General features: G+C 44.6%; 2 protein-coding genes across 2 annotated transcripts in view; both read right to left on the reverse strand.

Annotated features, from left to right (window-relative positions):
- ARFGAP3 (ADP ribosylation factor GTPase activating protein 3) overlaps positions 1-15149 on the reverse strand; it is a 73830-nt gene that overhangs the window by 46556 nt on the left and 12125 nt on the right. The window contains exons 2-5 of the mRNA XM_049884566.1: positions 14731-14849; positions 9175-9247; positions 7455-7586; positions 7005-7088 (exon numbers count right to left, since the gene is read on the reverse strand). Coding sequence (XP_049740523.1) covers positions 7005-7088; positions 7455-7586; positions 9175-9247; positions 14731-14849 — 408 coding nt within the window. The remainder of the gene's footprint in view (positions 1-7004; positions 7089-7454; positions 7587-9174; positions 9248-14730; positions 14850-15149) is intronic.
- Positions 9254-14720, reverse strand: LOC126076125 (uncharacterized). The gene is made up of 2 exons (XM_049884586.1): positions 9763-14720; positions 9254-9705 (listed from the first exon to the last, which is right to left on the reverse strand). Exons 1-2 carry the CDS (start codon positions 10469-10471, stop codon positions 9365-9367), a joined length of 1050 nt encoding a protein of 349 aa, XP_049740543.1. The 5' UTR covers positions 10472-14720; the 3' UTR covers positions 9254-9364.

A 15149-nucleotide genomic window follows, 5' to 3' on the forward strand; every position in this document is an offset into this window, starting at 1 on the left:
TCCTGTCCCAACCCTAGAATTTGCAATTTCTTCTAGATTCCTTTTATTGGAGAAGGATACGTAGGTACCAAGATCTGGGTGCTGAGTGTGTTTGTTGTACTGCAGTGTCACTCCTTCTAGGCTCTCTCAATAGACACAGCTGATGTTGTATATATATATATATAAGGTATATTTACATACATGTATTTCCTGTGTGCAGATGTGTACACAAACCCATGTATACATAAATATCTGTAATTAGTTCTCTATCTGCAGTCCTCGTGGTGCGGTTCTCTACCTCTGCGCATATGTGTATACACACCACAATAAACATAAATTCATACTAAAATCTCCAACTCTAATCCACACCACAGTGTTCTTATTTCTCTTCTTTTTTTAAGCCCACCATCTCTACTCCTAACATTTCTCAGCTGCTAATCATGCATATTTTATATCTAGTTCTATGTTAAACAGTAGTAACAGATCACAATAAGATATAATCTATTACCTACTTTGAAAAAGTCTTATACACTATTATTTTCCATAAGACTTCTATAGAATGTGGGGATGACAATCCCCCCATGGTGTTTTTGGCAGGATTATTTGTCACAAGGAACACAGAGCACCTCACCAATACCTGCAAGTGCTCAATGTGATATGATTTTCCTCTTCCCCTGATTATGCTTTCTAACACCCACGTATCTGTCAGTTGTGTGTTGCTGTGATGCTAGAAGCTATGCCACCGGTATTCAGATACCAGCAGGGTCACCCATGGAGGACAGGTTTCAGCTGAGCTTCCAGACTAAGACCAACAAGGAAGAAGGATCTGGCAGTCTGCTTCTGAAAAGCATTAGCCAGCAAAAACCTTAAGAATAGCAGCGTAACATTGTCTGATATAGTGCTGGAAGATGAGCCCCCCAGGTTGGAAGGCACTCAAAATACAACTGGGGAAGAGCTGCCTCCTGAAAGTAGCGTCAACCTTAATCACATGGATGGAGTAAAGCTTTCAGGACCTTCATTTGCTGATGGGGCACGACTCAAAATGAGAAGAAACAGCTCCAAACATCCATTGATAATCGGAACCTGGAACATACAAAGTATGAATCTAGGAAAATTGGAAATTGTCAAAAATGAAATGGAAAGCATAAACATCGATATCCTAGGCATTAGTGAGCTGAAATGGACTGATACTGGCCATTTTGAATCAGACAATCATATAGTCTACTATGCTGGGGATGACAACTCGAAGAGGAATGGTGTTGTATTCATCGTCAAAAAGAACGTTTCAAGATCTATCCTGAAGTACAACGCTGCCAGTGATAGGATAATATCCATATGCCTACAAGGAAGACCAGTTAATACGACTATTATTCAAATTTATGCACCAACCACTAGGGCCAAAGATGAAGAAACGGAAGATTTTTATTAGCTGCTGCACTCTGAAATTGATTGAACATGCAATCAAGATGCGTTGATAATTACTGGCGATTGGAATGCGAAAGTTGGAAACAAAGAAGAAGGATCAGTAGTTGGAAAATACGGCCTTGGTAACAGAAACAATGTCGGAGATGGAATGATAGAATTTTGCAAGACCAACGACTTCTTCATTGCAAATACCTTCTTTCACCAACATAAATGGCGACTATACACGTGGACCTCGCCAGATGGAACACACAGAAATCAAATTGTCTACATCTGTGGATAGAGAAGATGGAAAAGCTCAATCTCATCAGTCAGAACAAGGCCAGGGGCCGACTGTGGAACAGACCATCAATTGCTCACATGCAAGTTCAAAAAAAAATTTTTTTTTTTTTTTTTAGTTCAAGCTGAAACTGAAGAAAATCAGAGCAAGTCCACAAGAGCCAAAATATGACCTTTAGTATATCCCATCTGAATTTAAAGACCATCTCAAGGAGAGATTTGACGCATTGAACACTAGTGACTGAAGACCAGACAAGTTGTGGAATGATATCAAGGACATCATCCATAAAGAAAGCAGGAGGTCACTGAAAAGACAGGAAAGAAAGAAAAGACCGGAAAGAAAGAAAAGACCAAGATGGATGTCAGAGGAGACCCTAAAACTTGCTCTTGAGTGTCGAGCAGCTAAAGCAAAATGAAGAAATGATGAAGTAAAAGAACTGAACAGAAGATTTCACAGGGCCTCTCGAGAAGACAAAGTAAAGTATTATAATGACATGTGCAAAGAGCTGGAGATGGAAAACCAAAAGGGAAGAATGCACTCGGCGTTTCTCAAGCTGAAAGAACTGAAGAAAAAATTCAAGCCTCGAGTTGCAATAGTGAAGGATTCCATGGGGAAAATATTAAACGATACAGGAAGCATCAAAAGAAGATGGAGGAACACACACAGAGTCATTATACCAAAAACAATTAGTCTATGTTCAACCATTTCAAGAGGTGGCATATGATCAGGAACCAATGGTACTGAAGGAAGAAGTCCAAGCTGCTCTGAAGGCATTGGTGAAAAACAAGGCACCAGGAATTAATGGAATATCAATCGAGATGTTTCAGCAAACAGATGCAGCACTGGAAGTGCTCACTCGTCTATGCCAAGAAATGTGGAAGACAGCTTCCTGGCAAACTGACTGGAAGATATCCATATTTATGCCTATTCCGAAGAAAGGTGATCCAACCAAATGTGGAAACTATAGAACAATATCATTAATATCACACACAAGCAAAATTTTGCTGAAAATCATTCAAAAACTGCTGTAGCAGTATATCGACAGGGAACTGCCAGAAATTTAGGCTGGTTTCAGAAGAGGATGTGGAACCAGGGATATCATTGCTGATGTCAGATGGATCCTGGCTGAAAGCAGAGAATACCAAAGGATGTTTACCTGTATTTTATTGACTATGCAAAGGCATTCGACTGTGTGGATCATAACAAATTATGGATAACACTGAGAAGAATGGGAATTCCAGAACACTTAATTGTGCTCATGAGAACCTTTACATAGATCAACAGGCAGTTGTTCAGACAGAACAAGGGGATACTGATTGGTTTAAAGTCAGGAAAGGTGTACGTCAGGGTTGTATTCTTTCACCATACCTACTTAATCTGTATGCTGAACAAATAATACGAGAAGCTGGACTATGTGAAGAACGGGGGATCAGGATTGGAGGAAGACTCATTAATAACCTGTGTTATGCAAATGACACAACCTTGCTTGCTGAAAGTGAAGAGGACTCGAAGCACTTACTAATGAAGATCAAAGACCACAGCCTTCAGTATGGATTACACCTCAACATAAAGAAAACACAAATCCTCACAACTGGACCAATGAGCAATATCACGATAAATGGAGAAAAGACTGAAGTTGTCGAGGATTTCATTTTACTTGGATCCACAATCAACAGCCATGGCAGCAGCAGTCAAGAAATCAAAAGACGCATTGCACTGGGCAAATCCGCTGCGAAGGACCTCTTTAAAGTGTTGAAGAGCAAAGATGTCACCCTGAAGACTAAGGTGCGCCTGACCCAAGCCATGGTATTTTCAATCGCATCATATGCATGTGAAAGCTGGACAATGAATAAGGAAGACCGAAGAAGAGTTGACGTCTTTGAATTGTGGTGTTGGTAAAGAATATTGAATATACCATGGACTGCCAAAAGAAGGAACAAATCTGTCTTGGAAGAAGTGCGGCCAGAATGCTCCTTAGAGGCAAGGATGGCGAGACTGTGTCTTCCATACTTTGGACATGTTGTCAGCAGGGATCAGTCACTGGAGAAAGACATCATGCTTGGGAGAGTACAGGGTCAGCAGAAAAGAGGAAGACCCTCAACGAGGTGGATTGACACAGTGGCTTCAACAATGAGCTCAAGCGTAACAACGACTGTAAGGATCGTGCAGGACCAGGCAGTGTTTCGTTCTGTTGTGCATGGGGTCGCTATGAGTCGGGACTGACTCGACGGCACCTAACAGCAACAACAACACCACCCGATGAGCTTACAGCAACTGAGTTTTCCATTGTAGAAGGTCAGACAGCTAAACACCAGGCAAAACCAGGAACAGGAGCCAGAATGATTCTGAACCCTGTGCTTCTTGAACCCTGCCTACCTTCCCCACAGGGCTGTTCAGAGGATCAAACAAGATCATGTTATGAGGAAAATATTTTATAATCAGCAGTGAGCTCATCAAATGTTAGTTACTACTACTACTACTACCAGCAAACAAAATTCCTTAGTGCCTATGCGCATACATGTGTTGTTGTCATGTACCACTGAGTCGATTCCAACTCACAGTGACCCTATGGAACAGAGTAGAATTGTCCCATAGGGTCACCAAAGAGTGGCTGGTAGATTGGAACTGCCAACTTTTTGGTTAGCAGCACCAGGCCTATATATAATTGACACATAGACAAAACTTGAACATGCTGGAGTTCAAAGGGAGTGTGCTTAGGTAGGATGAAGGCACAAGCTGATGACGTTAAAATCCAAAAATGAAGAACTGATATGGAAGTTTTTAGGTCACTTTATCTAATTTTAATCTTTCATTATAAAATCCCTTCTCTTCAGGATTCTAACTAGCTGAACTACACAAAAAGCAAGCTCTCTCCTTTATATGGAGATTCAAACACAAGCAGCAACTACCCAATTAAGGGGTTATTTTTCCATTCCCTCCCCTAGCCTGTTGACACTGAAAGAGGATGTTGAGTCATTGGGCAGCCCGGAGAGGTCTTCCTCTGCCTCTGAATCACCTGGGCACTTGTTAACAATGCTCCTGGCCAGCCCCGCCTGCGCCCCAGGGCATCAGTGGATAAATGCAGGTGAGGTGGGGAGGGCATCGGGAACTGGACAGTTTGAAACTAAGGCAAACTTAAACTTGAGAACCATCGAATTAATTCATGGAATTTGGTCTCATTAGTTCAAAATAATAAAAATGAAAATTCTAAAATGTCTCTTTTACTAAGACTTCATGGGGGACCTGATTTGTGTGAAGCTTGTTACTTTTTTTGTTGTTGTTGTTACTTTATTAGAATAGACAAGTCAGCAAAACTGAAGTACGTGAGGATTAAGCCCTGGATGGTGCGAACGGTTAACACATTGGACCGCTAACTAAAAGGCTGGAGGTTTGACTCCACGCAGCGGCTTCTCAGAAGGAACGCCTGGTGGTCTGCTTCTGAAAAACCAGCCACCGGAAATCCTGCGGAGCACAGCTCTACTCCGACACACACGGGTCACCAGGAGTCACATCGACAGGGCAGCAATTGGTTAATCTTTTCTTTAAGAAAGGAATTTTTGAAACACTCTAGTCTCCCCTGCTAACAGAAAGGTTGGTGGGTTGAGCCGACCCAGAGGCTCCGTCATCTGCTTCCATACAGAATACAGCCAAGAAAACCTTAGGGGGCAGCTCTACTCTGTAACAGACGGTCGCTGTGACTCGATGGTACCCAACGACAAGTCTCCTCTAGGGTATAACTCCGTGGGGCAGAAACCACGTATATTGTGTTCAACGTTTCTTGTCCAGTTTTTACACCATGCCTGGCACACAGGAGAAAATATTTGCTGCATAAACAAGTGTTTTTCTAACGAGCCTTTATGTTCCGCTCCTCTCTTTTTTGATAACTGTTTCTGGTGTGGGTTACTGTGCTAATGATAACTTGTATGTGCAAAGTATTATAGCAAAAAAAAAATCAAGGTTTAGCAATTTATACAATTTTAACTTTAAAATTGTTTAAAGACTGGACTGAGCAGCAGTTAAGCAAACAGAGCCCACACTCCACAGGGGCTGGGAGGAGGCAGGGCAGCCAACAGAACATCTGAGGCACCGGTCGGGTTGGCTCACTTTTTCCACCGGTCGGGTTGGCTCACTTTTTCCTAAAGGGCTAGACAATAAATATTTCAGGCTTTGCAAACCTTACATTCTGTCTTAACCACCCAACTCTGCAATTTAATGCAAAAGCAGCTATGGCAATATATAAATAAATGAGTGTAGCTGTCTAATAAAACTTTATTCACAAAAACAGGTGGCAAGCTGAATTTGGAGCTATGCTAACATTTACCCTGTTCAGCACTATCTCCTAGTTCACAGAGACCACAGCCACAATGTGCCCAACCCTGATCCAAGTAATTTGGGGAAAACCCAAGGAGAGACTGGAGATTGCTGTCATTGCTGCTCTCGGACCACAAGGATGAAGATGATGATACTAACAGCAAGGCTAACTCTGTGTTGGTCCCTGGATAGCACAGTTAACACACTCAGCTGCTAATCAAACGGCTGGAGCTTAATCCACCCAGAGGTGCCTTGGAAGAAAGGCCTAGAGATCTACTTCCAACAAACCAGCCACTGAAAACCCTACAGAGCAGCTCTACTCTGACACGAATGGGGTCGCCATGAATCGGAGTTGCCTCAGCAGCAGCTGGTAGGTAACTCTGTGCTAGACACTAGGCACCTTTACCTGCACTCACTCGTTCAGTTCTCACAACAGCCTTGAGACACGCTCTATGCACACAGCTATGTGGGGGCACTGAGATTCTAACCCCTACTAAAATTTGGGTTTTAAAAAACCCGTCTGCATTCTTCATCAGTTTCACAGCTCTGAACTGAACTGTAGCAGACTACTGTTAATAATTTCAGATGGGCACGTGGCTTCCAGATACAGACTACATTTCCCAGCATGCCTCGGCTGCTAGTGATAGACAGGCATCTAAAATCTGGCCAGTAGGATACGAACAAGGGTGACGTGTGTTATCTCTAGACTTTTTCCACAAAAGGATGGGCACTTGCTTCCCGGAAGGTTTGTCCTCTTTCCGTTGTCTGGGAAAGGTCCTGACCTGGAGCATGGAAACCATTTGAGGTAAACAGCAAAATCCCTCAGCCAGCCCTGGCCAGCCTACCTCTGGACCTTTGATGAGAAATTAATTTCTGTCTCGTTCAAGTGCCTTAATCTTGGGGTTGTTTGTTACAGCAGCTTAGCCTGTATCCTAACTGATACATTTTGAACGCACCCTCTTTAAGTGTCAGAGAAAGTACACTTTAAAATTATGTGAAGTGTAATACATACCTCAGGAGAAACATGAGAGGCAAAAAAATCTTCCTCTTTTGGTGGCGGGGACAGAGATGGGACTGCACAACTATCAAGCCACAGCTAGAACAAAAACATCAACAATGTTTAGCATGTCACCTGGCTACAAAGGGCTTTCTTTCATAGTCCTCACTCCCCTCCTGGACACCGGATTGCTAAAGATTGGTATTTCCCATTAGTGTAGAAGCAGTAATCCACCTGCAGAGGGCCTCTGAGCACACCGGAATAACATACGGACCCAGGAACGTGTGCCTCCAAGCCTTGAGGAAGTCGAGTACCCCAGATCCACAAACCATTTCTGAAGAGAGAAGATCAGGGGCTTCCTATCTAAGTGCAGGTTCCAAAGTAGAAGGTCCAGGATAAAAACCATTTTGTCTACCGAAAGGAACACACCGCGTGATGAGGCCCTCCAACGTGCCCGGGACTCACATCGGTGCCGTGCTTCCGAGTTGCCTGGGAGGCGAGAGATCTGACCCTCTCCCTGTAAAGCTGGGCGGCGCGGCTGTTGTACTTGGCGTTGGTGTCATTCGTGGTACACCCGTGTTGGTGGAAAAAGGAAGACTGCAGAAGGAAAGCACGCTGATTAATGGAAATACCATGTTAAATCTAACACGATGACGAAAATGTTACTTCATGTCTAAAACCCAGTGCTGCCAAGTCGATTCCGACTCATAGCGACCCTACAGGACAGAGTAGAACTGCCCCACAGAGTTTCCAAGGAGTGCCTGGCGGATTTGAACTGCCGAGTTCTTGGCTAGCAGCTGTAGCACTTAACCACTACGCCACCAGGGTTTCCACTTCATGTCTACAAGGGATATTTTTAAATACTAGTGAAAACCAAAATAATTTAAGACTTTTTTAAACATAAAAAGATGTAAAATAAATTTTTCCTTGCAAAAACGGGATTCTCTCTGCAGATGCAATAATATTTTTGTAAAGCTGGACATGAGGGTGCATTATAAAACAAAACATCTGGTCCTTTATCTCTCCATTAAGCCAAAAAGGTTGAGAAACAGTGATCTAAGGGAATATGATATGTTAGAAACTAATATTTTACACTTGCAATTTTAATTTTAAATATTTAATTTTTTTAGACTCATAATTTTTATTTGAAATGTATGCAAATTTGATTTCTTATACTTTGAATGGTTACCAGCATGTTTAAGGGATCCCCATTTATTCAATCTATACTATTTTAACATTAAAAACAAACCAAACCCGTTGCTGACGAGTCGACTCCAACTCACAGTGAACCTACAGGGCAGAGTAGAACTGCCCCACAGGGTTTCCAAGGACGTCTGGTGGACTAGCAGCCGTAGCTCTTAACCACTGCGCCACCAGGGTTTCCTTAACATCATAAAGAGGGTGTAAGTTGTCTGGAAGGTTTTGCTGGCTAGATCTGTAAGGCCGCCAGTCTGGCATTTGAAAGGTTTGAGAGAAGCATATATATTTAATTTGTAAATGCAGTTTAAAATGCTTGAAGATTCTTAATTAGGTTTGTAAACAGGGCTAAGAGAACCTGGTCTTTTAAAATGATAAGCTAACTGAACATTTGAAAACTTAACTTTAACATAGAAATTACTAAGTTTATAAATGAATTTGCAAGATTTCTACGCCGTATTTGAGGATTTGAGGACGTTTTTCTAACGTGCAGATTTAATCCATTAAATATTCATTCAAATGCAAGTAGCTGTGAGCCTCCCACTCTACACAAGGAAATCACCCTCAGGTATTAAAAAGTCTGCTCTTAAGGAGAAGCCTCCTGACTCCTCCGTGTCACCACATCCCCGTTTATTTTCTTATTTCTTAATTTTCTTCTTACCACCACCTATTCTTTATCTGCTTCTTTAGTTACTTTCTGACAGTCTCTGCCTGTACGAGAGGACCTCGCTGGTCTTGTTTGTCACTGCGTCCCCAGCACCTTGCCCAAAGCTCCGTGTTTACTGGGCGTTTGCTAAACAGTTGAGTAAACAGGTCCAAGGCCCATCACGAGCTTTCTGTCACGGCACCTTACAGCGGTGGGTGGCCCACGCCTGCTCCGTAGGATTCCTGGGCTAGAAACGGCTGGCATTTATAAAGCCAGGGGGTCACGTACAAGCGCTGAACTTCTTTACACGGAGGGAAAACGACAAGTCTGAGAGGAACTTACTGCATTAGCGTTTCCTCCCACCTGCATGCATCGCAGCTGAAACCAGGACCAGTTAGAATCCAGCTCTGTCGATCTAAACAGGAAGAACAGGCTTAAGTGTTGATGCTTTTCCTCCCCAGGACCAAACCTCTGAGCTTGTGAGAACAACATTTCCTTGATCTTCAGGACCCCGGGGAACCCTCAGTTTATGTTAACAGGACACATGCTTCCAGAATGCTAGGACTATAGAGGAGATGACGGCTGGTGGGAGCAGCTCCTGGCGCCCCATCTTCCCCACAGCCAACGCTCCGAGAGCCCCGAGGGCCTGCTCTCCTCCATGCATGACCACAGGCAGGCCACGCCAGACCAGGACATCCCAGGCAGGCCACGCCAGGCAGGCCACGCCAGACCAGGACATCCCAGGCAGGCCACGCCAGGCAGGCCACGCCAGACCAGGCCACGCCAGGCAGGCCACGCCAGGCAGGCCACGCCAGACCAGGACATCCCAGGCAGGCCACGCCAGGCAGGCCACGCCAGACCAGGACACGCCAGGCAGGCCACGCCAGACCAGGACATCCCAGGCAGGCCACGCCAGGCAGGCCACGCCAGACCAGGACATCCCAGGCAGGCCACGCCAGGCAGGCCACGCCAGACCAGGACATCCCAGGCAGGCCACGCCAGACCAGGACACGCCAGGCAGGCCACGCCAGGCAGGCCACGCCAGACCAGGACATCCCAGGCAGGCCACGCCAGACCAGGACATCCCAGGCAGGCCACGCCAGGCAGACCACACCAGGCCAGGCCTGGCTAGCAGCACTTCTGCTGCCCTGACTCCAGCCAGCCGTCCCTTCTGGGGCACGGGGACATGACCCACAGCTTGGTGGCAATCTGAACAACTGCCAACTCTTCGCCTCTCATTCTTGGGGGTTATGTAAAATGTGGTAATGTGTCTCCACTCAAGATAGACGTACTGTTTGGATTTTTTCAGGTCAGCTATCCACTTATCCAATTTAACCACTAATAAGAGCCTGGAGGGTGCCCATGCTCTTATCAACAGGTGGATGGGACTGACCCCAACATCATCATCGACAGGGAGGGGAGACAACTCAGGATTTAATGCTCCTGAAGTGACAGCTGCAGGTGCCTCCTGCCCCCGCCACACCTTCTGCCCTACTGATGTCCCCTCTGAGATCAAATCAGAGCGTGGTAAAGGCCATAACTGTAGATGCCAACAATGAAAATGTACCAAGTGATCACTGCAATGCAAGATCTGACCAGTGCAACATTGTTGCAAGTCTTTACACTGATCCATAAACATGAACAAAACGCAGGGCTATTCTGTTATTCTGTTAGTCCCAGGCTAAGGTAAAGGTTAAGACCCTCAACGAGATGGACTGACACCAGTGGCTACAGGACCAGGCAGTGTTTCGTTCTGTTGTACGTAGGGTCCCCCACTCGTCTGTCAGCGTGTCATGCTGTGGTGTCTTGCATGTTGCTGTGATGCTGGAAGCTATGCCACCAGCATTTCAAATACCAGCAGGGTCGCCCTTGGTGGACAGGTTTCAGCTGAGCTTCCGGACTAAGACAGACCAGGAAGAAGGTCCTGGCGGCCTACTTCTGTGCAGGAGCAGAGCACTGTCTGATACGGTGCTGCAGATGAGCCCCTCGGGTTGGAAGGCCACGGGTATTCAGATTTGCTGATCTGCCTTAGAGGAGCCCTGGTGGCACAGTGGTTAGGTGCTTGGCTCCTAACCAAAAGGTCAGCAGTTCAAACCCACTTTCCTCTATGTGGCAGTCCGCTTCCGTAAGAATTTATAGCCTTGGAAACCCTGTGGGGGAGTCCTACTTTGTCCTGCAGCATCACTGTGAGTCAGATTTGACACAGTGGCAACAGGTTTTTTTTCAATGTGCCTTACAACTTTTGGTTCTCAACTATCTTTTTAAAGGAAATAAAGCCAAACATTTCTTTCCCTAGATTTCTTAGAAGTGAAGGTAAAAACTAAAAACTAACTGCCCTTGAGCTGGGCTGACAGGAACACTCTGTATCACAACACTGGAGTTTCAACACAAAACGTCTGATGACTGTGGACTCTGAAGATGGACTTCTCACATCTGCAATACGGTCAGCCTTCAGGAGAAACCTGAAATGCTCATCGGTGCCCTTCCTAGAGAGAAGATCATCCACCGTAGGTAATTTCTCATCTTCCCTTAAACTCTGCCCAATTTTCCAACCAGAAGTAGATATAGGACTCCCACAGCGCGTTGTTTCCATCTCTTGTACGGCACTTTACAGTCTATCTTATTTATGTATATATTTAATCCTGTCCTGACCCCACCCCAACAAAATGAATGCAGGAATTAGATCCTAGTTCCTTTAATAGGCTCATGAAATACTGAAAAGTGAACTTGAGAAGAAACAGAGCTAGAGGGAGAGGAAAACCCTGAGAAACGGATACCACAGAAACTAAGGTAAGGTGTTTCCAGCACTGGGAGGTGGTGGGCGGGGAGGCCAGTTCTATGCAGCCCACTCTGGCAGTCAGCTCCCAAAGCAGCTTGCCATGTCCCTGGACTCCTAACCTGCCTTCCTCTTTCTGCTTGGCAAAACCATAATTTATGTTTTTTCCTTTGTAAAATTATCAACTTGAAATTCTACTTTAAAAAAAAAAACCCTCTATTTAAATAAAAAAAAAAACTTTTTTTTTTTTTAAATTTAAATAAGCATATCATCCATGCCTCACAACTGGACCAATAAGCAACATCATGATAAACGGAGAAAATGCTGACGTTGTCAAGGATTTCATTTTACTTGTATTCACAATCAATGCCCATGGAAGCAGCAGTCAAGAAATCAAATGACATACTGCATTGGGCAAATCTGTTGCAAAAGACATCTTTCCAGTGTTAAAAAGCAAAGACATCACTTTGAGGACTAAGGTGCACCTGACCCAAGCCATGGTATTTTCAATCGCCTCATATGCATGGGAAAGCTGGACAATGAATACAGGAGACTGAAGAAAAATTAATGCCTTTGAACTATGGTATTGGTGAAGAATACCGAACACAACATGGGCTGCCAGAAGAATGAACAAATCTGTCATGGAAGAACTACAGCCAGAATGCAAGAAGGAAAGTGAGACTTTGTCTCATGTACTTCAGACATGTTATCAGGAGGGACCAGTCCCTGGAGAAGGACATCATGCCCGGTAAAGTAGAGGGTCAGTGAAAAAGACCCTCAACGAGATGGATTGACACAGTGGCTGCAACAGTGGGCTCAAGCATAACAACAATTGTGAGGATGGCGCGGGACCGGGCAGTGCTGTACACAGGGTCACTATGACTTGGAACCAGCTCTGTGACACTGAACAACAACAACAACATCCATGCCAAAGTGTTAACAGTATTTATTCCTAGGAAATGGGCTGCATGTCTGTATGTGTGTGTGAGAGAGAGAGTGTGTGTGTATGTGCCCCTGTGTGTACATGTCTGTGTGTGTGTACATGTCCGTGCATGAGTGTGTGTGTGCATATGTGTGTGGGTGTGCGTGTGTGTTGGGAGAGGCAGGAGGGTAAAGAGAGGGTGCTACAGGAGAGACTTTGACTTATTACTTTGGGACAGCTGTGATTTTTTTTCCCCAATAAGCTAGTGTTTGTGTTTTTTAAAAAATCAATAAAATTGTTTAAACAGCAGCCTGCCCACAAAACAGAAAAACACAAAACTTTTCTTATCATTGACTTTCTCTTCGTCCAAATCCTAGGCTGCTGCCCTCCGGTTGCACAGCGATTTTTAATACGGTTGTTTTTGAAGAATTTATAAGTGCTGTGATTCATACATTTATATTTATCCGACTTTTGGGGCCAGTGATTAAATGTGAAACAGCACCAAATACACCCTGATGTCTAGCCTCTGCAGGCGCTAGGCCAATCTCCTTCCCTCAACTGTGGGACAGGTCGAAAAACCACCAGCCTTCCCGGGATGGCTCTAAGGGGCAGGGTGCTTTAGTGGTGAGGAAAGGGAGGACCCGGTTATTATGGGAGTGGCTGGCAGAGAGGAAGAGGGAGAGAACACAGTGAAGAGAGGAAGGAAGAGAACAAGTCAGGTAGTGCCACCAGGCCAGCTTCATCGGCTCTCCGCAGAGTGGGTGACCGAGTAGTAACTGGTTATAATGGACCTGGGAAAAACAAAGTACTTCAAAATAAAGTTGCCATGGCAACAAAACCCCTCCACATTTAGAAAGGAAACAAGGACAGGATAGCGCATTAAAAATACTCTGTCTGGAACGAGAGCCCAAGAAAAAAGAAAGGGTGAAAAGAAACTGAAAGATATTCTGAAAGCAGTGAGAACACAAAGGACAACTTCCTTTTCTAGGCAATGATCTGTAGAGCTATATGACTGCAAACATTTAGCAGATCACGCTTTTACAAATCATCTCTGGGAAAAGAGCTCTACATATCAGGAGAGTTCTTTTTAATAAGTTAATGTATTAAAAAAGAGCAGTATGCCGTGATTATCACTGTATAGTTTTTGTGCTATCAGACAAAATATCACACTCTGGATTATAATGGACTTTATCCTACAGAAGCGAATGCTCTTGTATAGTGATCATGTTGTATCAACATTCTTTAAGTCATACTATAAAATTGCTCGCTACAATTCCAAATCTCCTGCCTAGCTGGTCCCTTCCCTGGAAAAAGACATGGCAGGGACACAGGTGAACTGGCTGGAGGCGGCTGGCAGGAATGCAGGCCTGAGCCCCAGCCGCTCAGGGGCCCTGGAAGCCGACATCAGAAGCCTTGCTCTGCTTCCAAGCCCTGAGTCTGGCAGGGGCTTCTTTTATTATTTCTGTTATTATTTCCATTTCTTTTACTTCACACAAAGGCACTGCCTGCCTCCCACTGGCCTGTGGGGATATGTCTGCCTGGAGTGCAGGGGTTGGGACACCTTTCTCTGATGGACACAAAGCACCATGTAGGCTACTGCCTGAGAGTGTCAAAAGTAGAAGAGAGTTCACTCTCCAGAAGGAACCAATGGCAGTCCAAATCTTAAGGCAAAAACAGAAGAAAGACCCTTATGGCATAAACATTTGAGACTGAGGCTAAAATTCACACAAAGATCACCTGTGATATTAGTGTCCCTGGAAGCTATAGCTGTAGGATTAAGCTGGAAGTGAACCCCTGTACATGAGAACTTTCTGCCATCTATGTGAACTCTCCACCTTGATGGGCAGGACGGACCCACAGAGCATGAACTCCCTTCTACCATCAGTGTGCTCTAGCAAGAATTATCAGACGCTAACAAAAGGAAAGGAATAACTGTTTCAAAACTCTCCATTCCGACTTCATACAAGATTTTCAACACCGCTGCCTCTGTCTCGGACACAGGTCCCCATATAATACTAAATGGATAGAAAATCAGTCTTTTTCCACCTTAACTACGTAAAGTTTCAATCTCCATAACTTGTAATTAACCTCTCATTTTACTTAACATCAAAGCAAACATACAGAGGAAGGGGAAGGAGGCCCAGGCAACAATGCAGTCACTCCTCCCCGCCAGCCCCCGTAATGAGGAAACCGTACTTACCGGATAAAACTCAAGTGAACACCAAGGGATCGATGGGACCCTGAGCAATCGATGCAAAGAAACACCCCATGGGTTATGCTCGCCCAGCTGGGATTTTTGGCACCACAATCAAAACATACCTGAAAGGAAAAACAATTCCGTTATGAATGAAACGTGGCCCCCGGCTTACGGTGGGTCCCATTCCTCAGACCGTCATAAGTCAGCTCTGACATGTCGAACACCTTATTATTCTTTTAGATTTCATTATTATTGCCTTTTATTATCAGTGTCTTTATAAATCTGATCTTTACTTGTCTTTGGGGGTTGGAAACATTATATATAAACTTACATATATATTTTATTACATCCCAAACCCAATGCCGTCGTGTCGATTCTGACTCATAGCGACCCTATAGGTCAGAGTAGAACTGCCCCATAAA

Source organism: Elephas maximus, chromosome 4, assembly GCF_024166365.1.
Source record: "Elephas maximus indicus isolate mEleMax1 chromosome 4, mEleMax1 primary haplotype, whole genome shotgun sequence".
Taxonomy (NCBI): Eukaryota; Metazoa; Chordata; class Mammalia; order Proboscidea; family Elephantidae; genus Elephas; species Elephas maximus.